The 23802-nt window shown below is 46.1% G+C and overlaps 1 protein-coding gene across 1 annotated transcript; it reads right to left on the reverse strand.

Annotated features, from left to right (window-relative positions):
- Nucleotides 1-539: 539 nt before the first annotated feature.
- On the reverse strand, nucleotides 540-23802 carry SYNGR3 (synaptogyrin 3; the record flags this gene model as incomplete). Its single annotated transcript, XM_081337849.1, has 4 exons — nucleotides 540-1544; nucleotides 4220-4362; nucleotides 7512-7749; nucleotides 23704-23802. 4 exons carry the CDS (start codon nucleotides 23800-23802, stop codon nucleotides 1332-1334), a joined length of 693 nt encoding a protein of 230 aa, XP_081193975.1. The 3' UTR covers nucleotides 540-1331.

Genomic DNA, 23802 nt, shown 5'->3' on the forward strand with positions numbered 1-23802 from the left:
ATAAAAACTGTTTCCATTCTCTTTGTTTTATATCAACTTTCTGGTCCTTTATGGGGGAATTATATATGAATACTTTTGCTTTTGAAACGTAAGGGTCTCACTGTCCCTAAGAAATGGGTTACTTTATTTGCAAAGGAAAGAGGGAATTTCCTCAATGTTACAATGCTTATTGGGCCAACATGGATCTTTGTTTCAGAGGAAAGGTAGGTAGTCTTAACATGAGACATGGCTATTTTAAAGGGGAGGCAGGGATAACATTTTTTGGTCTTGTTCATGTTGAAAAAAAGTATGCCAAATGTCAGTAATCTTGATCAATCTTTGGGGCCACCCAGTGCCTGGAATCAAGTCTCCACTTTTGTACTTGGGTATCCTCCCAAGTTACCCCCCCCTTCTGATTTCTCAACAAGAATGATGATTCTTCAAAGAAGAAGAGATCATAGGAGCCACCAAATCTTGAGATGACACCTAAGTTGGCCAAATGCTACATTTCTTACTGTTGAAGCACTTTTATTGGTTTGATTTCTGGAATGGAACAAGGTTTAGCTTTTTAAGTGCACAATTTAAACAACAAAGTGTCCTGGAATACCAGAAACGTGTGCAGCATATATACACATTTATTGTCCGAAGTATAGCACTTATATGCACCCAACTATACATCAGAGAAGATAACACAGCTATCTGGTATTTTAATTTGGCACATCCCTTTTTTACTTTTCTAAGTTCTTTCTAGGAGGAAAGAAAATTGAAAAGGAAAGAGAAGACAGACTTCTAGGAATGTCTGGGAGAATTACTTTTTGGATTACCTTGGGAGTACTTGATGAAGTACCAGCTGGCCAGGAAAGATGGGCACTCTCTCTGGCTGGTCCCTTGAGTGTTCATGACACCTACAAACAAGGAACAGGGCTTGGATCATGCAGTGGTGGCTGCCATCTGATCTTTTGGGGAACCCGCACCCCTCCAGCACCCCTGTGTCTTGAAGCATAAATGCCGCTGTAGTCAGGGAAATGGGAATTACAGCTTTTCTAGAGTTTCCTGCTTAGAGGGAACACTGTTGCCGTTCTTTTCCTTTTTAATATAAAAATATCCTTGGACAGATAAGACAAGAACCACTGTACAGAATTCACTGCACCATTAGCTAAGAGTAAGTTTAACCCAGCACATAACTCGCCACATATTTAAAAGAGAAAGAAAATGAAAGTACTTTTCAATACACTTGCAACCAATCTATTGACTATACTTGCACCTTGTGGGATGTCAGCCCATTTTTCTGGGTCTGGTTCCGGTTTGCTCTGAAACCTCATGGGGTGGGGTGGGGGGAATCACCTGCCCTTTCAGTAAGCTGGCACCTGGTAACCTTTGGGACTGGTGTTTAGGGTCTCAGAGAACGGTGGGCTCTGATAGGCTTCTGTGTTTTCGATGCCACCGCTGGTGGGAGGGTGTCCCGGATACCCTGCCATGGGATCGGGGCCAAACTGATCTGTGGCAAAGAGAGACATGTCAGTCCCCATCCGGTATCTTTGGAGGGCTTTTACAGTCAGGGCAACCTGTAACGGCAAAGAAAAGTTTCTTAGGACTTAGGTTCCCTCTTAGACCAGCATTCTTCAATATCTTCATCAATGACTTAAATGAGGGAATAGAAGGGGAACGAATCAGATTTGCAGATGACACTAAGCTGGCAGGTTTTGCGTCATAGGGAGACTTCCGGTTTTGCATCGTAGCTCCACACCCCACGGCTGATTTTGTCCTGCCAGGAGACCCTAAATGGGTCTAAAGTTGCCCCAGAGAGCTGAAAAGAAGGAGGGGTCCCCGTGGATCACGGAAAGAATGGCAGTCGATCCGTTTGATCCTGAGGAAACCCTCCAAACTGACAGGAGAAAGGCTAGCTGCACTTCAGTAACTAGCCCCAGGTAAAAGGTAAAGGTAAAGGTTCCCCCGCACATGCGTGCTAGTCGTTTCCGACTCTAGGGGCCGGTGCTCATCTCCGTTTCAAAGCCGAAGAGCCAGCGCTTGTCCGAGGACGTCTCCGTGGTCATGTGGCCGGCATGACTAGACGCCAAAGGCGCACGGAACGCTGTTACCTTCCCACCGTAGTGGTCCCTATTTTTCTACTTGCATTTTGACGTGCTTTCGAACTGCTAGGTTGGCAGAAGCTGGGACGAGTAACAGGCGCTCACTCTGTTACGCGGCACTCGGGATTCGAACCGCCAAACTGCCGACCTTCCGATCGACAAGCTCAGCGTCCTAACCCACTGAGCCCCAGGTACCGGCATCTAAAGTCCAAAAGCTCTAACTAGAACAGGGGTAGGCAACCTTGGCTCTTTTATGACTCGTGGACTTCAACTCCCAGAATTCCTGAGCCAGCCTGGATCAAAAGCCTCTTTTCTTTCTGATACTCTTGTACTTTCCAAATATACAAGCAATCTCCTATTTCAAAAGTGTTAAAGCTTTTCTTCTTATATCTTCTTGGGCATCTCTTGAGAATGCTTTTATTGAAAAGGGGGCCCTTCTTTTGCTGCCCAAGTATCCCAATTTCTAAAATGACTGTGCAAATGGCATTGGGGAGGAGGCAGCCTGTCCTCCCTCGCCTTAGAAGGGGTCGGTTCTTTGGTGCCGCCTTTGTAATTTTTTTCCCTACTTGGCACAATATAGAGCAGCTCAGAGTCTGTTGGAGCGGGCGACTGTAAACAAATTTAAAGAATAATTGTATATTCTTACCATTAGCTGCTGGAGAATATATTACAGATCTTTTTTTTTTTAAAAAAAAGGTTCAGGATCTCATCATTGTCTCCAGATTGTAAAAGAAAGGTTCCAAAGAATTCAAAACTCTTTGCTTGTTAATACCAACACCTACAGAGTGGCAGGACATTTTAAAAAAGAAATTGGGGGAAGGAGGCTTAGATATCAGGGCAAAGATTCACCTCCGGCAAAAAAAATGGAGCAAAGATGCAGCATCTGTATTCATTTTTTATTGTTAGTCTCTGCATTTTGCTATGAGTTGAGAAAAAAGCTAATGAATCCATTTGGGACACTCTCAATTTCATTTTTATGAGGGTTGAATTCCTTTTTTCCTCTTTTTTGAATAAATGTGGACTGGAAACTGATGACGAAAGATTGCCAGAGAGGACAATGTGACCATCTTCAGGGATTACAGAAAAGAAGATCAAGATACCAGAACACAGAATAATGGATTTCATTTATATAGCAGAGTCATCTGAATGCTGAAAAAAATCCTAATGTTGAGAACAGGTCAAAAGGTGTCAATCACCAAAGGAGGCGGTGACCCTCCTCTGCCTGGGGATGCTCCAGTGGCAGATGGAAGCCCATCGGTTTGAGATGCTTTAATTGGGACCCCTAAACTCTGTAAGAAGTGATTTGGTGAGAGGGCGGGACTGATCCACCATCACCCAGCCAGTTTCCACACGTAAGGAAGGATTAAAACACACTTTTCTAGTCTAAGCTTTGTTTCATTTACTGAAGAAATGCAAACTAGATTTTTCCTCATTTGTAGAGAGAAAAAAATGTATTAACACTTTTCCCTTTTACAGTTTTTCCACTGATTTCCTAGAACTGCTTTTAACCCCTTCTGTTGCATGTTATCCAAAGGACACAGGAAATAATGAATTCAGCATCAGCTTCTCAAGAGATAGTGTCAGAAAGGTTCTATGATTTAGTTGATTTTAACAGAGGCTTTTAATGTGTTTTTTTACAAAACTTTATTAAGTAAACTCTAAACTAGGGCGTCTGATTATTTGACTTCCTTGGGAGAAATTATCTTATAATTATTAGCATGAGGTAACTGTCAAATTTTTATCTATATCTTAAAGGAACTTATCCCAAGCCCCACCAGGTCTTGTTCACCAGAATTCAGACATCCCAGAAAGTCCCCAAGATAGCAGGCAGGCTTGTGCAATCAGGACCCCCCCCCTTTTTTTCCCCCTATACATCATATGGCACAAGTATGTATACCATCTTGACTTTTTGATACACATGCACCAACACACATACAGATGCCTTTCTTGTCAGGGCACAAAGAGTAGAAATATAGCATTTTAAAACATTAACACTTAAGGCGGAGATGTATGCTTATTTTGACAATTTCCTTGCTACTGGATTTCTTTATTAATAAATATTCTAGTTTATTTGAGAGTCATACCCTTGAATTAGAGCCTGCAAGGCTACTAGCTCTGGGCAGGGGAAGCCCGGAACTTGTTTTTCTTACCCAGGAGATGATGGAGAAGAATGAGAAGGCAATGGCTGCTCGTGCAGCATCTCCTCCTTGTGATGCCCCTTTGTTGGCAGGTGTCTGCTGCCACTGGTTGGCCAGAAAGCAGAACGCCACAAACCAGAGAAAGGACCAGAAGCCTGTTAAGCAGAAATAACAGTCAGCACCCTTGTTGGTTGTATAGATTTCAAGGTAGACCAAGGAACTTGTGGAGGTGGTGGCAGAACCACTCAGAGTAGCCTTTGCAAACTCCAGGAGGGCTGCTGGAATCCCGGAAAATCAGAGGGGACCAATTATTATCCCCAATAGTAAAACTGTGGAGCTGTCACCTTCATTTCAGAGCGAGGGCCTCAGGTGGGTTATTAAACCAGAGGTTTGTGTGCACTTGAACAGCATGCTCCAATTAACAGGACTAAGCAAGGTTTGTGGCCCTCAAATTATGCCAGGCTAGCCTTATCTCTTTGGGCAGAATTTCTAACTCAAAAGGTCAGAGGGTGCCTTTAGGCACAGCATAACTGGAACTTTGTCATAACTCCTTTAAATCTCTCCTAACATTCTCTTGATAAAACATGGGCTAAATTAAAATACTAAAATACTGCTTGAGAGCAGTTTCAAGGCCTGTGCTGCATCTCTCGGTCCTGGGCCCTGTCTGCTTCAGTTGCGGATCAGCGACCTAGATGAGAGATTGGAGGGGATGCTTGTAACGTCTGCTCTGTTGAGAAGAGTGACTAGAGCACAAGCTGAGAAGAGAAGAGCCAAGAAGACCTCAAGCCCTGGGCTGAAGTGAGCAGGGAAAAAGTAAAGTCCTGTACTGCAACCCCAGGCAGCTGCTATCCTGGGGTGGAGAAACAGGAGAAATCCTGGGGAAGAAACCATGCCGCCCTTCTCTGCCCTGGTCAGACCCCAATTGGAACACCATGTCCATCTTGGGGCACCCACAGTTCAAATGGGCAGTGACAAACTCGAGTCAATTTACAGGAGAGCTACTGGGATGGAAACCAGCCTGTCAGGAACAGTGAAAGTCCTGAGCATGCTCAACCTGCAGAAAAGGTCTCTGAGGGGAGATGTGGGACCCCCCCCCCGATATCAGAAGGGTTGCCACACAGAAGAGGCCCCTGCTGTCCCAAAGGGCAGAACCAGGACCGCAGCCAAAAGCCCAAGGAAGAGGTTTCCGGCTAGACGTCTGGACCGCACAAGCTGTCGCCCATGGTGACCTCTGCTCTGCTGGGAAGCAGGGCTTCCATCACGGATCATGCCCACTGATGTGACTTTTTTACCACCCCCACCCCCACCCCTGGAAGCCCCCTGCATTATTTATAACAATACTGTAGTAGGCTTTATTTAGAAGCTCTACTTACAGATAGTCCTCAACTTACAACACTTCATGTAGTGACCATTCAGTTACAACGGCACTGAAAAAATGACTTATGACTGTTTTTTACACTTACGACCATTGCAGCCTCCCCAGGGTCACGTGATCAAAATTCAGATGCTTGACAACTGACACATTTATGACGGTGGCAGTGTCCCAGGTCATCTGCATTTGCAACCTTCTGACAAGCAAAGTCAATGGGGAAGCCAGATTCACTTAACAACCGTGTTACTAACTTTACAATAGCAATGATTCACTTAACAACTGTGGCAAGAAAGGTTGTAAAATGGAGCAAAATTCACTTAACAAATGTTTCACTTAGCAACATAAATTTTGGGCTGCATTGTGGTTGTAACTTGAGGACCACCTGTAGTGCATTGTTTTACCATTTATAACCTATCAGGTCTGCCAGGCCCAGCTTAGCCCCTCACGGGGATTCAGCCATCAAAGGCTGGAAGGGGGAGGAAGGGAGATGGGCAATGAAGCGGTCTGTGTGCACCTGATGGGGAAGGGCAGGCGATAAAGACCAGAGAAGCCCGGAGTCACTTTGCCCCAGCACCCAAGGCCAGGCGCCCTGAGAAAGAATGTGGATGACCCAAAACATCTCAGCGAGCTCCGATTGGCTGGGGACGGACTAGTCATGGGGGGGGGAGGGCTGGGATAAGGGGAAGCCTTTCTTTTGAGCGCAGGAAACCCAGAAACGCCTGACTTTACTGCAGCCAACCTCTGTTAGTAAAAGAAGCTTTCCCTTCGACCAAATGGAGTCGAGGGTCTTTCTTTCCTAAGGATCAGATTTGGGCAGCCCTGACATTAGACGAGCTCTCAGAAGAGGTCTGGCAGAACCTTTCCATTACCTTATTAAAAATAAAGGGGCCAAGTGTGTGCAGGAAGGCCTGCAGCGCCCACCCTTCCCTTCAATCCCAAGGCAAACTTCAAAGGGAAAATCCCCCCTCCACATCGTCATCCATGAATGCAGCCAAGGGAAATGTAAAAGCCATTCCCAAACACCTACCAAATACGTTGGGAAGATGGGAGGAAAAAGAACATCTAAAAAGTTGTAAAACAGATTTTAACACAATTTTATTGCCTGAGCTGCCTGCTTTTGCTTTTCTTTGGTCGGGTTTCCATAGGAATTGAGCACAATTAAACATTGTCCTTCTTCCCACATCTGAAGTTGGTCAAACACTTTGTAATTTATTTATTTATTTTTATTTATTTAAATTTATATACCGCCCTATTCCCGTAGGACTCAGGGCGGTTTACAGGGAAAATTAAAAGTTAAAATACATCACATACAATTAAAATCGATTAAAATTAAGATTAAATTAATCCCTGAATTTAACTAAAACCCCATTAATTAAATAATTAAAACCCCTCAGTCTGGGCCAGACAGCTCAAAAAACCAAGTTTTCAAGTCCCTACGAAATGAGCGAAGGTCGGGGGCGGTCCTAAGCTCCGTGGGAAGCTGGTTCCAAAGGGCCGGCGCGCCCACAGAGAACGCCCTTCCCCTGGGAATAACCCGCCGGCATTCCTTAACCGGCGGTACCCTAAGAAGGCCCTCCCTGTGGGAGCGCACAGGACGATGGGAAGTGTGTTCCCTTAGATAATCCGGACCCAAGCCATTTAGAGTTTTATAGGTCATTACCAGCACCTTGAATCTCATGCTTGTGCCAACCCATCCAGGCTTTGTCCATGGGCAGCTGTGGCACAAAGCCATGCTCACTGGATCCACTAGTTCAGGCTGATGCTTTAGCCTGTTTGGGGAACGAGGCTGTGATCCAAAGCCATTATATTGTTTGTTTATTTTGGCACCACATGCTATGTGGATACAAGAATGTTTAGTGAACCTGGGTTGACTATGTGGTGTGAACCAGCCCGTGTTAACTCAAGCCCCTTGCCCCCTCCCATCAGACATACCGGAAAAGCCAAGGTCCAAGAGGACAATGCGCTTCCTGTCCTTCACGCTGCTGATCTGCTGGAAGTAGACATCCATCACCAGGAAGAAGCTGCAGGCCAAGAAGGCCAGCAGCCCAATTGCGATGCCATAGTTGCAGGCTCCCTCATTGCTGTTGAAGATGCAGCGCAGCACAGGGGAATTATCTGTGTTCACGTAACCCTCATTGATGATGGAGCCAAACACCACAATGGAGAACACCTGCAATTGGGAGGGGGAGGCAGGTGAAGGAAAGAGGAACAATGTGCAGTTGAAACCTCAGCTCTTTCCAACAGGGTTCATATTATACCGTGTTCCATTTCTGGACCATCCTCAAAACATATGTCAGAGAAAACATGCTAAAACATATCAAGGGAGGATCAAGAACGCCTATATTTGTGTATCTGGAGAAGGTCTTCATCCTCTGATTATTGTATAAAACATACATCGCAAGGGGGAAAATGTTTGGGAAGGGAAGAGGAAAAACAAGTACAAGCTCATCCCTTCAAAACCTGACCAGATGACAACAGCGCATGCCTCTGTGATGGGGGCCAGCAGAGTCAGTTTCAAAGAGCATTTTAAAGAACCACGGATGGGTCTCTAGCATATGTGGCAGAAGCAATCAAAGCAGCCCAGAGGAGCTACAGTAAGTCCCCGGGGCCAGATGACCAGAGGAACTGCTGGGCTTTCTGACCAGAAGAGATGGGCAGGGCTTGGAAGCTGCTTGGGGAAAAACCCTGGAAGGCTGGAAAAAGGCAGGACTGATTATTGTCACTCCATCACTGGAGATTTTTAAGAAAAGACTAGACAATCATCAGTCTGAGATGGCATAGGTTCTCCTGTTTGAGCAGGGGGCTAGATTAGAAGACCTCCAAGGTCCCTTCCAGGTCTATTCTATTCTGTTCTGTTCTAATTCTGTTGTTGTTGTTAGCTGTGAAGTCGTATCCGACCCATCGCGACCCCATGGACAACGTTCCTCCAGGCTTTCCTGTCCTCTACCATCTTCTGGAGTCCATTTAGGCTCACGCCTACTGCTTCAGTGACTCCATCCATATACCTCATTCTCTGTCGTCCCCTTCTTCTCTTGCCCTCAACCTTTCTATTCTATTCTTATTCCATTCCATTCCAAGATTCTATTCTATTCTATTCCATTCCATTCCAAGATCCTATCCTATCCTATCCTATCCTATCCCATCCCATTCCAATTCTGCTCTATTCTATTCTATTCTATTCTATTCTATTCTATTCTATTCTATTCTATTCTATTCTATTCTATTCTATTCTATTCTATTCTATTCTTTTCTATTCTTTTCTATTCTATTCTTGTTCCGTTCCATTCCATTCCATATTCTATTCTATTCTATCCCATAATTCTATTCCATTCCATTCCATTCCATTCCAATTCCATTCCAATTCTATTCTATTCTATTCTATTCCATTCCATTCCATTCCATTCCATTCCAATTCTGTTCTTATTCTTATTCTTATTCCATTCCAACATTCTATTCTACTCTACTCTACTCTACTCTACTCTACTTTATCGAAAAGCAGCAGACAAGCTGTCAGAAAGAGGAATGTCTGGATAACATGACTGCGCGGAAGAATAAAATGCTGACCTTCCAATAATCAACATAAGGGCCCTTCGGAGCTCCTATTCTCCACTCCAAATAGCCTCATTTATTTTTTTATTTATTTATATCCCACCCTTATGGTTTTTATAAATAACACAAGGCAGTGAAGATAGCTAATGCTCCTTCCTTCTCCTATATTTCCTCATTAGAACCACCCCAAGAGAGAGGGACTGGCCCAAGTCAACTCTCATCTGCTTTCATGCCTAAGGAACTCACCGCCTCTTGGTTTCTGGACCGGTGCCTTCACCACTAACCAAACTGTTTAGCATTTCCACAGCAGTTTGGGTCTGCATTAAGTTAGTACAGGTATAGGCATCGGTCAAGACCCTGAGATCTGCAGGAACCATTACATTGTCAACAATCTTATAAAGCTGCAAAACTATTTAACACCTCTCTAAGTTCAAAGGCCAGGCAAGATTAGAAAGGGGCACATTTTAATTACAGCACCAATACTAATATACTCAGTGCATTGTGAGCAGAAAATTCATTTAAAATTTCTAATATAGAAGTGCACTCTCTAGATCATAGACAAAAGCAAACTGGACATCTGGTTTATATCAATGTTCAGATTAGATAACCAGTTTAATTTACCTGAGGTGCATTGGATGGCCTCAGACACCTGAAGAAATGAAAGAAAACTCAATGTCTTCAGGGCAAATTAAGGCCATGATAACAGATTCAGTGAGATTTGTGAGGCTGAGATTCTCTGTATGATAAAGGGTGTCAAGCAGGCATTTTGCAGGACTGCTGGGGAGACAGTGGGCAGCCTGTCCAAAATGCTTTAGCAAGTCTGCATCGAGCAACAAGTCGCACCACCCGACACAGAGAGTCTTCCAATTCTGTGCCACGGTTGTGTGGTAGTGATGGGAAAGGCTGAGTTTGGGGCAAGTTCAGGAACAAAACCCAGAAGGATTGCAAGATGGCAGGGATCCTAATGGATGTCATGGTTCCGGCAGATGTTACTCTTCAAAGAACTTCGAGGCATTGTTTACCTTAAAGATTCTTTATTCAAATGACATGGCATTGGCACGTACATGGTAGAAGCCAAAATCTGAATTCCCCTCCCCTGAACACATAGTATCAAAGCACAATTCCCTCCTCCAATTGACAGTCATAGATCACATTCTCCAATTATTTTAAAATGCAAACCTTCCCTCCAGTTGTCTAACCCACCATTCCTTATCATCTCTTATTTCAAACAACCTTGAAGAATACTCTACTGCAATGTTGTCATGTCTAACTAATACCCATACACATTCTTCCCCTCCCCCACTGCCCAGCATCATCTCATTCGGGAGAAGGGCGGTATAGAAATCAAATTATTAAATTAAATTAAATTATTAAATTAAATCATCTAATTCTAATTCTAAAAGTAACATACAGGTTAAAGAGAAAATGGCTGCATCTTCATATATTGTCAAAGCAAGAACATCCGATGTTAGTAGCGTTGACAATGGAGCTGTGTGCTTTTCAATCCCTTGTCCTGCTGCTCCTTGCCTTGGGTTGCTTCAGAGCCTGTATTTCAGTAAAATGATACTTTTTGAAAAATTCATACTAATTGCAGAGATAGAGGAGATGGATCCCTGCCTGGATTCCTATCTACTGGACTTTCGCTTTTTCAAAGCATCCCGTTTGTTTCATGGACTGCCTCTGCACTCTTCTTCCAAGCACATAATAATGGGGGGGGGGGCAGCTGCAACTATTCAAAGTTATAATGACACTGAAAAAAGGGACCTCTGACTGGTCCACACTTTAAAATCATCACAGTATCCCCACATAAACGGTTTAATGACATCCTTGTTTTTCTCTATAGCCACCTCAATGCTCCCCTACCTGCCAATAAAGGCAGGATGATGCCTGGCATTTTCCCAGCTCTCCTGCCCATCTATTCATGCGCAGCCCTGTTTTTCTCCCACCTGGAAACATAGCCGCCCTGAGTCTTAGGAGAAGGGCGGGATATAGATGGAATAAAAATAAAAATAAATAAAATAAAAAATATTCCTCTGAGTACAAAAATTCAAAGGGAAAAAACCACAGCCTCTCTTCTGTTTAAAAGACTCCAAGAAAAACCCAATCCAAGTCTGGCAGGGTGGTGGGAAAAGGGAAGGAAGAATTTCTTGAAATGGGCATAACTATTATTTATTTTCACCTTAATCATGAAAGCATAATTATAATCCCAACAAGAGTACAAAGGACCGGTGGCATTTTCAGAAGGCAAGAAATTCCGAGCCTCCCTTGGTGTTGGTAGAGATGCTGCAGTGTCATAAGCATCCAGGCGTGTTTCCGTTCCTAGGAATGTCAGCCATAAAAGACAAAAGTGTAGCTGCATGGAGTGAAGGACAGCCATCTAGGAAAAAATTTACACAGGAAGTGCCAACCATACCTGATGGAAAGCCAGGAAGAGACTTCAGGGGAGCATGGAGAATGGAGCTGAAAGGCCAGAGAGAGGAAGCAGAGGATTGTGAGCCATATTATGTGTGTATTTTGATCATACTGTAATTCCTATCTTATTGATGCTGCTAAGCAGTTAAGCAAAAACTTCATTTTGCATTGCAAAGGACTATTGAGAATCCAATGCCATCTTGCAGGCAAAAGCCAGTTAGCAGGAAGAGGGAAGAGGCCACTTGGGCTCTTTCCAACTTCAATCAGAATCAGAATCAGAATAGAGCTGGAAGGGACCTTGAAGTTCTTCTAGTCTTCTAGTCCAACCCTATACCATTTCAGATAGGTGGTTGTCCAATCCTTTCTTTAAAACTTCCAGTGATGAAGCACCCACAACTTCTGACCTGCAAGCTGTTCCGCTGGTCAATTGTCCTTGCTGTCGGGAAATTTCTCCTTAGTTCTAGGTTGCTTCTCTCCTTGATTAGTTTCCATCCATTGTTTCTTGTCCTGCCTTCTGGTACTTTGGAAAATAAGTTGACCCCACTCTTCTTTGTGGCAACCCCTCAAATACTGGAATACTGTAGTGCTATCATGTCACCCCTAGTCTGTCTTTTCTCTAGACTGGCCATACCCAAATCCTGTAATGTTTCTTCATATGTTTTTGTCTCCAGGCCCTTAATCATCTTAGTTGCTCTTCTTTGCACTTTTTCTAAAGTCTCAACATCTTTTTTGTAATGTAGTGACCAAAACTGGATGCAGTATTCCAGGTGTGGCCTTACTGAGATTTGACAAAGAAGTACTAGTGGCCCCATACAACCAGCTAAACTATTGTTTTATCAATGAAGCACAGGAGTCATAGAAATTCGTTGAGAAGAGAAACAGTATTTCAGGTGTGGTCCTACTAAGGATTTATAAAGCGGCACTAATTCTTCGCATGATTTTGATTCTATGCCTTTGTTTATACACGCAAGGATTGTATTAGGTTTTTTTGGCTTCTGCTGCACACTGCTGGCTCATATTTAAGTGATCGTCCACTAGGACTCCAAGATCCCTCTCACAGTTACTGTTTTTGAGCTAGGTTTCAGCTAATCTGTATTTGTACCTTTGATTTTTCCTGCCCAGGTGTAAAACCTTGCTTTTCTCCACATTAAATTTCATGTTATTGGATAAGGCCCATTGTTCAAGTCTGTCAAGATTTTTTTGGATCTTGAGCTTGTCTTCTGGGGTGCTGACTATGCCTGCCAGCTTAGTGTCATCTGCAAATTTGATGAGTTCCCCTTCTATTCTCTCATCTAAGTAATTCATGAAGATATTGAAGAGTAATAGGCCTAAGGCAGAACCTTGTGGTACTCCACTGCTTACTTCCCTCCACGTAGATGTAGTACCATTAAGGACTACTCGTTGAGTACAGTTTGTCAGACAGTTACAAACAAATCCATCTGGTGGTGATGCTATCTATCCCACATTTCTCTAGTTTACCAAGAAGTAGGTTATGGTCTACTTTGTCGAATGCCTTGCTGAAGTCTAAATGTACTATGTCCACAGCATTTCGCTGCTCTATTAATTTAGTCACTTTGTCAAAGAATGAAATAAGATTGGTTTGGCATGATCTGTTTTTAACAAACCCGTGCTGGCTACTAGTTATGACTTTGTTTCTAGATGTTCACAGATCTGTTTATAACTTCCTAACATTCTAGACAGCCTTTGGACTCTGGATATGTCACCCCCAAAAGGAGTCATCTGATTTTGAAGGGGTTAATGCTTAGAGATCAAGCTTTCTTTTCAAGAAAAGGCTCAACTATCTTAAATCCAATAAGGCAGGGGTCCCCAACCCCCAGTCCGTGGACCAGTACCAGGCCACGGCATTCCAGCAACTGGTCCGCACAAACAAGCAAAGCCCCATCTGTGGGATGCAGGCAGAACACAACCACGCCCCCTCTGGTCCACGGAAAAACATCTCTCCATGGAACCGGTCCCTCGTACCCAAAAGGTTGGGGACTTCTGCAATAAGGCATCCTTTAATATGCCCTAGATGGCAGAGAATTGGCTTGCCTCAAGCCAAGAGTGTCTACATGATTTGTGGAAGCAGCTTCTCCCAAGCCAAGCAGGCCCAGATGAATAATAATAATAATAATAATTTGATTTCTATACCGCCCTTCTCCCGAAGGACTCAGGGCGGTGAACAGGGCAATACACAATAAAAATCAGATACAAAAATTAAAAAACCATTAAAAACCAATTAAACATCATGCCCATAAAATCAATACATATTAAGTTAAAAACTAATTTTAAAAACCCAACCCCATCCCGTCAGACCAGGCCAGCTTGTTCGAAAAAGAATGTTTTAAGATCGCGCCGGAAGGAGCGAAGGTCGGGGGCCGTCCGGAGCTCAACCGGTAAGCTGTTCCAAAGGTCTGGCGCGCCCACAGAGAACGCTCTCCCCCTGGGGGTCACCAATCGGCATTCTTTGATCGGCGGCACCCTGAGGAGGCCCTCTCTGTGGGAGCGCACTGGACGGAGGGACGTTGACGCCGGTCGCAGGTGTTGCCGTAGGTAATCCGGACCCATGCCATGAAGGGCTTTGTACGTCATAACTAACACCTTGAACCTCACCCGGAGAGCAACCGGTAGCCAATGCAGCTCGCGGAGCAGAGGTGTAACATGGGAGTATCGGGAAACTCCCAAGACGACTCGCGCGGCTGCATTCTGCACCAGCTGGAGTCTCCGGGTGGACCTCAAGGGCAGCCCCATGTAGAGAGCATTACAGTAGTCTAGACGAGAGGTCACGAGCGCATGAGTGACTGTGCGCAAGGCATCCCGGTCTAGATAGGGCCGCAACTGGCGCACCAGGCGAACCTGGGCAAAGGCCCCCCTAGTCACAGCTCCAATATGCTCTTCCAAGGAGAGCTGTGAATCTAGAAGGACCCCCAAGTTGCGGGCCCTATCTACGGGGGGTAATAGCTCACCCCCCATGGCCAATGATGGGATAATCGGAATTTCCCGGGATGCCGGCACGAACAGCCACTCAGTCTTGTCAGGGTTGAGTCGAAGCCTGTTCCGCCCCATCCAGACCCGGACCGCCTCCAGGCAACGGGACATCACGTCGAGGGCATCGCTGGGGTGGTTTGGGGTAGAAATAAAAAGTTGGGTATCATCAGCATATTGGTGATACCCAACTCCAAAACCACGAATGATCTCACCCAGCGGCTTCATATAGATGTAGAAAGAGACGAAGGCTGCACCCTCCAAGGAATTCCTGGGCCCAGAATATTCAGGGTTCTTTTCCATGGACTGTTAGCTTTTGGGGGGTGGGTGGGGGTGGGGGGATTAATCACAGTGGTTATTATTTATTGTATGGCACATTCATGTCACACTTTGATAAAAAACACAGGACATAAAGATATAAAATATTATGTTTAGATTACAGATCTAATCTTTTGTTTCATTTGTCACACCCAGGAAATCAGCAAAGTCTCCATTATAGGCTCTATTTTGGAATTCTGTCACTATATCTTGGATAGCTTGTTTTTCAACCCCACAGTCACAATTTAGTGAAGGTATTTTGCCTCATTTATAGAAGGCATCAGGACATCTACCATAGCTGGCAATGACTGTTTGTGTCCATGACATTCCTTAAGTCACACATGTCTCCTTGGTGGTGCTAAAGAAGTCCCTTCAAGGCGAAACCTCTGAAGCCTCAAAGATATAGCAGCAAGTTAACCCTTGCGATCTCCTGGCTGTATCACATCACATTATACTAGTTCACAGGGAGATCCTTCATGAAATGATCCCTTGGGATGTTGGTTTTATGGGACAGACTGATTTGATGGATGCTCTACACAAGCATAAGGTAAAGGTAAAGGTTCCCCCACACATGTGTGCTAGTCGTTTCCAACTCTAGGGGCCGGTGCTCATCTCCGTTTCAAAGCCAAAGAGCCAGCGCTTGTCCGAGGACATCTCTGTGGTCATGTGGCCGGCATGACTAGACGCCAAAGGCGCACAGAACGCTGTTACCTTCCCACCGTAGTGGTCCCTATTTTTCTACTTGCATTTTTACGTGCTTTTGAACTGCTAGGTTGGCAGAAGCTGGGACGAGTAACAGGCGCTCACTGTTATGCGGTACTCGGGATTTGACCCGCCAAACTGCCGACCTTCTGATCAACAAGCTCAGTGTCCTAACCCACTGAGCCACCGCGTCCCAAGCATAGAAGCCCCCAAATTTAAAGGATAGCAGGTATGCCACAAAAACAGCTGGTTGAGCTACCCATGGATGGGACAGCCTCAGATATGGGTCTCAGCAACTGGAAAAACATGCCAATTACAGCAGTAACAGAATAGTCCTGGATTCTGTTCATTGCCAGGAAAACATATGGAAGTTTACAGACACTTGTCTGGTTGCCTAAGGTGAACAAACATCACCTGCTATAGAAAGGTTTGCAAACAAAAAGAAGTGCTCAAGTGGCACAAAGGACACTCCAATGCACATATGGGTGGAATATGAAGAAGGTTCACAATCTCTTTTTCCCTGTATTTAAAGGTAGGGTAAATATCAAATCAGTATTTTTTTACTACTTTTTCACTAGTATCACTCAGTTAAAAGGTCCATAATTCTAGAATCCAATGTTATGCTTAGTGGCAGTTTTATATTGCAATTTCATTACTCTCTCAATAGATGGCTTTAAATACTTGAATATATTACAAAAAAGCTTTTTTTTTCAATCGCAAACTCTTAAAAATTTCCAAGTCCTTGGGGAAATGTTTTAATTTGTGTCACAGATAGGCCAAAATAACAGTCAGGCTTTTGATGATGGGGCAGGAGGGGGGGGGATACTTTAGCAAATTAAAGATGTCAATCCAAATTATGTTGCTGAATCTCAGGAGTTTGATGTTTATCACACAAGAAATTTTCCTTCTGCAATGGAATCTTTGCTGTGTTGAAACCTGTCATTTTTACAAGGGTGGCCCTTGAATAAATTAAATACCTTGGGTTGAAAATTTTATTTAATTTAAATGTCCCCTAATCTCAGGAATGAACAAACCTGAAACAGCTTAAAGGTTTGATCTATTGTAAGTGATGGGATACTCTGCACCAGTTCATTTTTGAAAATGTAAAGGTTTCTCTCCTACTTCAAGCAAAGCAGCAGGTAAATTGCTTTAGAAAACCTATCTGCTTCTGTCTTACATAGCAATCAAAATTCTCCTGCAAACTACAAAGCACTGTTGAATGCAGAAGACTCCAAGTCCCAGGTCATATTCTCTGCATGGAGAAGAGTCAAATATCCAAGAAGGCAATGAGATGGACCTCCCCCATCCCAAGTGACCAAGGGGATGCTCTCAAGTGAAGAACGTTCATGGAAGACTTAGAGACTCTAAACCTCACATGGGAAGACGCGGAAGCACTCGCCCAGGACCGAGAACACTGGGGATCTCTTGTGGCCTGGTATACTACGTAGCACGGGAGGAGCTGATGCTAAAAATGCAACAAGCAAGAATGAAGGATAGAAGCCAGCAGTGTGGATTTCAACAGGATAAGCACAAACCAAAGACATCAGGATGGACTACAGGGGACACCCTGGGCAGCAGTGCCTGTAATGTGGATTTAGGTTTCTTGGTGGATCAAAGCTGAACGTAAGCCAGGGCGTAAGGTGGCTGCATAAAAGGCAATGGCAATGCTAGAAAGAAGTTTCATATCAAAATCAAGAAAAGTCTTTGTTCCTCTCTATTCTGCATTGCTTAGACAAATGCAGCCAGAACACAGTGCCCACTTCTGGGCACCACATTTTATACTGGACAAACTGACCGACTGGAGTATGTCCTGGACCTGTCCTGGAAGGAAAAAGTTATAAGAAATGGTTAGAGGCACTCAGTCTGTTCGGTCTGCAGTAGGTACAGTTGGTGACTTCAAATGTGTGAAGGCTATCATGTAGAACAGGGCTTTTCAACCGGTGGTACGCGTACCACTGGTGGTACTTCGGCAGCTGGGAAAAAAGGATAAAAGAGAAGAGTGTCTCGCGATGGTTTTCTTCCCCACTTCCTTCTAGCAGTTTAAATATTAAAGACCACAAAAGAGAAAACTTCAGAAGGGAGGATTCGGTGTGGGGGACGTGTTGTTTGTTTGTTTCGAAGGAAGAGAAAGAGGGGCTTTGGGTCTGTGGGGGGCACAGCAGGAGAACGGTGAGGGCGAGCGGCTTCTGGCGTTGGGGAGCGGTCTTTTTAAAAGAGCAAAATGAGGCAAAAACTAAAAATCCTCCCCGCCACCCCCAAGGGCTGGATGCGGATGTGATCTCTTTTTTTTCTTGTTCAGAAGAGACGCTCTTCTGTTTTAACCTTTTTTCCTTGGTTTTTGGAGTTTTCATCCTGCTTTCGTGAGAGGGCAGCATTTGGGGGGGTGAAGCTGCCCCCTTCCCCCCCCAAGTCACAGCCGAGCAAGACACCCACCTGCCCGCGCTCTTCCTCCTGTCTGAGGCTTTTGATGTCGTGAGCATTTCTGTTGAGGATTGGCAGGGGGGCTGTTTGGTTTTTATCCCCCCCTCCCATCTGCTGGGGGTTGCAGCAGGTTTTGGTCACTTCTGTCATGCTGGGAGGTTACCCATGAAGCACATTCGTTTTTGGGGGGATCCCCACTCCAGTTGCTAAGCTTGCTTAAACCCTCCTCCTCCACCTCCTCCTCCTCCTCCTCACCGGAGCCCCCCTTTGTCTGCAACGGTGGAGCAGGAAGACCCATGCAGGGCCTGGGACGATGGGGATCTGCCCTCTGCAGAGTAGGACAAGGTTACTATGCTCCCTGTCAATCAGGTTTGATTTCCCTTCTTTGCCCCCCCTCCCTGCCTCCCCTGCTTGTAGCTGCCTCTGAGCCCCTCAGTCTTGGGAGTTAGCATTGCCAGCATCTCTTTCTTCTGAGCCCCTCGTGCTGGGTAACTGTTGCCACCCAAAAGCTGTTTTAAGGTTAGGGAATCTTTGGGGGGGGATAACCAACTAGCACCTCGATACACCTCCCCGTGCCCCCACTTCAATGGCAGAAGCCACACACACACACACACACACACACACACCCAAAGCCCCTGTAATCTCCTGTCAGCTTCTTTGAAGCAAGCAGAAGAGAGACGGGGACAGAACAGTGCAAAGGTTAATGTCAGAGAAACAGGCACAGGTTTCCCATTAAAAGTGTGGTAAGTGGGTGCACAGATAGTCCTCAACCTACAACCACAATTGAGCCCAAAATTTATATTGCTAAGTGAGAAATTTGCTAAGTGAGTTTTGTCCCATTTTACGACTTTTCTTGCCACATTTGTTAAGTGAATCACTGCAGTTGTTAAATTAGTAACACGGTTGTGAATCTGGTTTCCCCACTGACTTTGCTTGTCAGAAGGTTGCAGAAGGGGATCACGGGACCCTGGGACACTGTGACCGTCATAAGTATGAATCAGTTGCCAAGCATCCAAATGTAAATCACATGACCCTGGGGATGCTGCCACAGTTGTAAGTGTGAAAAATGGTCATGTCACTTTTTTCAGTGCTGTTGTAACTTTGAACAGTCACTAAGCGAACCGTTGTAAGTCGCTTACACTTTTATTCCTTTTTTTTTTGGTCATCAAGTTTTTGACACCTTGCTAGGTGACCGGACTCAAATATTGCCACATCCTAAAAGTGGTACAATCTATGAAAAGGTTGAAAAGCCCTGCCCTAGGACACCGAGATCCCTCACACAGTTACTACTCTTGAGCCAGCTACCACCTATTCCGCATCTATACACAATGGAGTTAAATTACAAGAGAGTAGACTTTAAATGGACATCAGGAACCGTCGCACAATGGCGAGAGGCGCTTGGCCACGAAAGAGGGGCCGTGGGAAGCAGCCGTGGACTCTTCTTCATTACAGCTGTTGGAAAAGAAGCTGGACGGCTGTCATGGTTGCTATAGTGGATTTCTACACTGAGCAGAGAGGGTTGGACTAGATAATCTCAAGAAATGCATCTTACTCAGAGCCCAACTCTGGTAGCATTATTGATGTTCCCGAGCCCATCCCCGATTTATCTCCAATTCTTAGGTCACTTTCTTCACTGAAATCTACAAACTTCTCAAGACACAACCGCAGCTCCTCTGCCTAAAAATAACTGTCAGGGATGGACTAATGCAGGCAGTCCTTCACTTACAGCCACAATTGGGACCAGAATTTCTGTTGCTAAACAAGGATGTTAAACGATTTTATGACCGTTTTTCCACAATTGTTAACTGAATCACTAGTTGTTAAGTGGGTCATGTGGTCATCAAGCAAATCCCGCTTCCCCCATTAACTCTGCTTATTGGAAGCCAGCCTGGGAAGGTTGCAAAGGGGGGGGGGGTTCGAGCCTCCTAAATACAGGCTGGTTGACAAGCACCCAAACGTTCATCCTGAGGGGGTGGGGGTGCTGTGCCAGTCGCAAGTGTGAGGACTTTTTTCAGGGCCGCCGAAGCTTTAGAGGATTATTCAACGAATGGCTGCGAGGCAAGAACCACCGGCAGTGATATTATTACAGCCATTTTTGTATAGAAGAATCAATCCAAGCTTGTTTCGAATGAAGATGAATCTACGTTGCAAGATCCCGTCTGGGTCGGTCACCGGGACCGGAGGCTTCGTCTCCCGGGCTTTCAGACCCCCCCCCCCATCCTCAGGGAACGTCTCTCTGCTGGAACATTACATGCTCAGCACAAGTCCGGAAGCTCAGGAGACGAAGCCTCTGTGCCCAGTGACCATCATCCAAGCTTGTTTGTTCTTGCCTCCAGACGTCGTGGATGCTATTGGAGACCTTTTAAAGAGACCAGACAGCCATTTGCCTGAAATGGACTAGGGTCTCCTGCTTGAGCAAGGGGTTGACTAGAAGACCTCAAAGGTCCCTTCCATTATTTTATATTCATGTGCTTTCCTGCCCAAAAAATGAAGAGAAAAAGGGCCACATTTGAAGGGAAGAAATATCCAAGGAGCACGTCATCACGCCAGAACTGCTTCCCCGAGGAGGTGGAAGTTGCTGTTCTCAAGCAGAGGAATTTCCAAGGGAGATTCCAGCTTGTGAAAATGATACGTTTGGCTTCCTTCATCTCTTCATCTCAGCGTCCACATCATGGAAGCTCATCCACTGCAGGCTGATGACTCAGTTATCGTTGCATCTTGTGGCTGAGAACAGCATCCTTAAGAATCTAATAAAGTCCCCAGCAGAATCTTGTTGACAAGGTAATAACTTTGTATTGTGTGATACTAATGCAAAGTTTAGCAACAGTAAACAAACAATCTCATATGGCACAGAGAAATCTTGAGGGCCTGCAGAAACCATTTGGGTGAAGTGAGGCTCTGAGCTGTTCAGCAGGTTTACTGCAGGCCTCGAAACCTCGCAGAGGGGCTGCCTACCCAATTTGCAGCTGCTACAGCTCTGGGAGAGGCGGTCAGCTTTACAGAAGAAGGGCGGGCAGACTAATGCCAACCTTCACCATGTATTGGTGGCTCGGCTGATTTTAACTTAGTTTGGAAGCCCAGTAACTTGCCCAGAAATAAAGGAAAAAACCCAGTCAAGCTGACAGAAGCATTTCGAGGGGAGCAATCTTATACATTTCCCTTCTGATAAGTGGGCATTTGGGAAACGGTCATGGCCATTTGGGGAGCTGTCATTAATAAGTCCAGCCCATGGCAGCCATTTTGTGAGGGTGCCCACAAAATAGAAGATAATTTTGCTAGCAGCAAAGGCTGCTCAGAATGGGCAATCACCTTCAGAAGGTGGGTGGGGGAGTTAAAATAAGGGCTGCTTGCGGTTGTAGCCTAACAGCTGCCAAGAGGATCTCTCTGGGTTTGATCAGCAGCCACTGGCTGCTGCATCTAAGTGGCCAGTTCCTCTCTGGGGCTGCTGGAACCCTCCAGACTACGGCCTGCAGCCTGAGCAGGACAATTCTGTCAACAGGCTACTCCAGCCTATTTTATTGGTTTCCACTGATCCTCTCAAAACACAGCGAGATGAACAAGAACCCTAAAGGCTGAAAAGGTGGTCTCTAAACAATATGGCCCTGGCGACAAACATGTTGCTGTTCTTGCACACAACACAGAAGCCTTCAACAATGTCACTCTGTTACTATCACAGATAATTTCCTTTCCTTTCATGGCCATACATTATTTCTCCCCCTCCCCTGTGCATAAACATGTATTTTTCAGAAGATAATCCATAGCTGAATAAGACCAAAACATTTAAATAGGCCAGGGAAAGGTCTAATTTTAACTTATGAGAACTTCAACTCCCAGAATTCCCCAGCCAGCAAACTACTGGGAAAAGCTGGTTGAAAAATTCTGGGAATTGAAGTCCACACAGCTTAAAGTCATTAAGTTTGAGAAACACTGGTCTAGTGACTTCATGGGTTCAAATGCTACTTCTGACTAATTTTAATCTGGTTTATGATATTGGATAGGCCCATCCTAATTTAGTGCATTCATGGCATTGTGCAGGTCCAGAAAATGGGTTAATTCAGGAAATGAGTTTCCACGTGAATGTGGTCTGAGGAAGTGGAGAATATGTAATACTCTGTGTATGCTCAGAAAACCAAGATCATGGCATCCGGCCCTCTCAATTCCTGGCAAATAGATGGGGAAGAAATGGAGGTAGTGACAGATTTTATTTTCCTGGGCTCCAAGATCACTGCAGATGGGGACTGTAGCCAAGAAATTAAAAGACGCTTGCTCCTCGGGAGGAAAGCCATGGCAAATCTAGACAGCACACTAAAGAGCAGAGACATCACCCTGTCAACAAAAGTGCGTATAGTCAAGGCCATGGTCTTCCCAGTTGCAATGTATGGCAGTGAAAGCTGGACCATAAGAAAGGCTGAGCGCCAAAGAATTGAAGCCTTTGAACTCTGGTGCTGGAGAAGACTCCTGCGAGTCCCTTGGACTGCAAGGCGATCAAACCAGTCAGTCCTAGAGGAGATCAACCCTGACTGCTCTTTAGAAGGCCAGATCCTGAAGTTGAAACACTTTGGCCAGCTAATGAGAAGGAAGGACTCACTGGAGAAGAGCCTAATACTGGGAAAGGTTGAGGGCAAGAGAAGAAGGGGACGACAGAGAATGAGATGGCTGGATGGAGTCACTGAAGCAGCAGGCGTAAGCTTAAATGGACTCCAGAAGATGGTAGAGGACAGGAAGGCCTGGAGGAACGTGGTCCAAGGGGTTGCGATGGGTCGGACATGACTTCGCAGCTAACAACAACAACAAATGCTCAGATGACAACCTCCTCTAGATTATACTTCAGTCTGAGTTAAGACGTTCAAAACAAGTTATGAAGGAAAACCTGTTTTGGAAGCACTATATGCTTCATGAGGGTGTTTCCCTTTTGACTTAAAACGTTAAACCAAAGACTACAGGTCCCCCCCCCCCCGCCTAACATTTTCCAATACAGATTTTCAATCCTTTCCTTTTTGATTATTTTAGTGGTAGCAATTCGCATAATTGCCCGTAGACCATTAATGACATTGCCTGCAAGCTGAGAGGCTGAAGCACCCACGCCTTCCTCACCCGGCAGACGGCGAGCGGGTCCCTCCGGCCCTTCGAAAGAGGCAGCGGAGCCGCAGCGGCTTCGGCCCGCAGCGGGAAGCCCAGCTGGGCGGGGGAGGGGCCGCAGAAGGGGCGGCCTCGCCAAGGAGGGGCCGGGGGCTCCCGTCGCCGCCGAGGTGGGGCAGGAGGGCGGCTCCGTCGAAGCCCGCTCCCCCGAAGGCGGCCGCCGTCCTCGGCCCGGCGGGAGGCCGCGATCGCTTCCCCGCCGCCGAGCCGGGAGTCCGCGGGCGCCTCGGGAGCCCCCCGCGCTGCTGGCCGCGGCCCTGGGCGGGAGCGAGATGCCGCGATCGGCGCCTCCGTCGCCTCTGGCCTCGGGGGCGGCGGGGCCGGGCCGCCCAGCAGGAGCCCCCCTGATCGCTGGAGAAACGGGGGGAGGGCCGGCCGCTCTCCCCTTCTCCGGCCACGCACCTTCCCGGCTCCCGGGCTGGCTGCGGACGATGGGACGAGGAGGAGGAGGAGGAGGAGAGCTCAGGAGATCCCGAGGGGCTCCCGGGCCCCGGAGCCCCGCGCCACGGCAGGCGGGAGGAGTCGAGCGGCCCCGGGCTGCGGCGCCGCGCCTTTCCCGCGGGCAGCAACGGGCATGGGGGGAGGAGGGGGGTCTTACCCCGGCGAGGACCCTGAGGAGGGTCTGGGGCCGCTTGGCGAATTCCGCCGGCTCCACCGCCGCGCCCGCCCGCCCGGCTCCGAAGGAAGCGCCCTCCAT

This window comes from Vipera berus (assembly GCF_964194415.1).
Source record: "Vipera berus genome assembly, chromosome: 13".
Classification (NCBI taxonomy): domain Eukaryota; kingdom Metazoa; phylum Chordata; class Lepidosauria; order Squamata; family Viperidae; genus Vipera; species Vipera berus.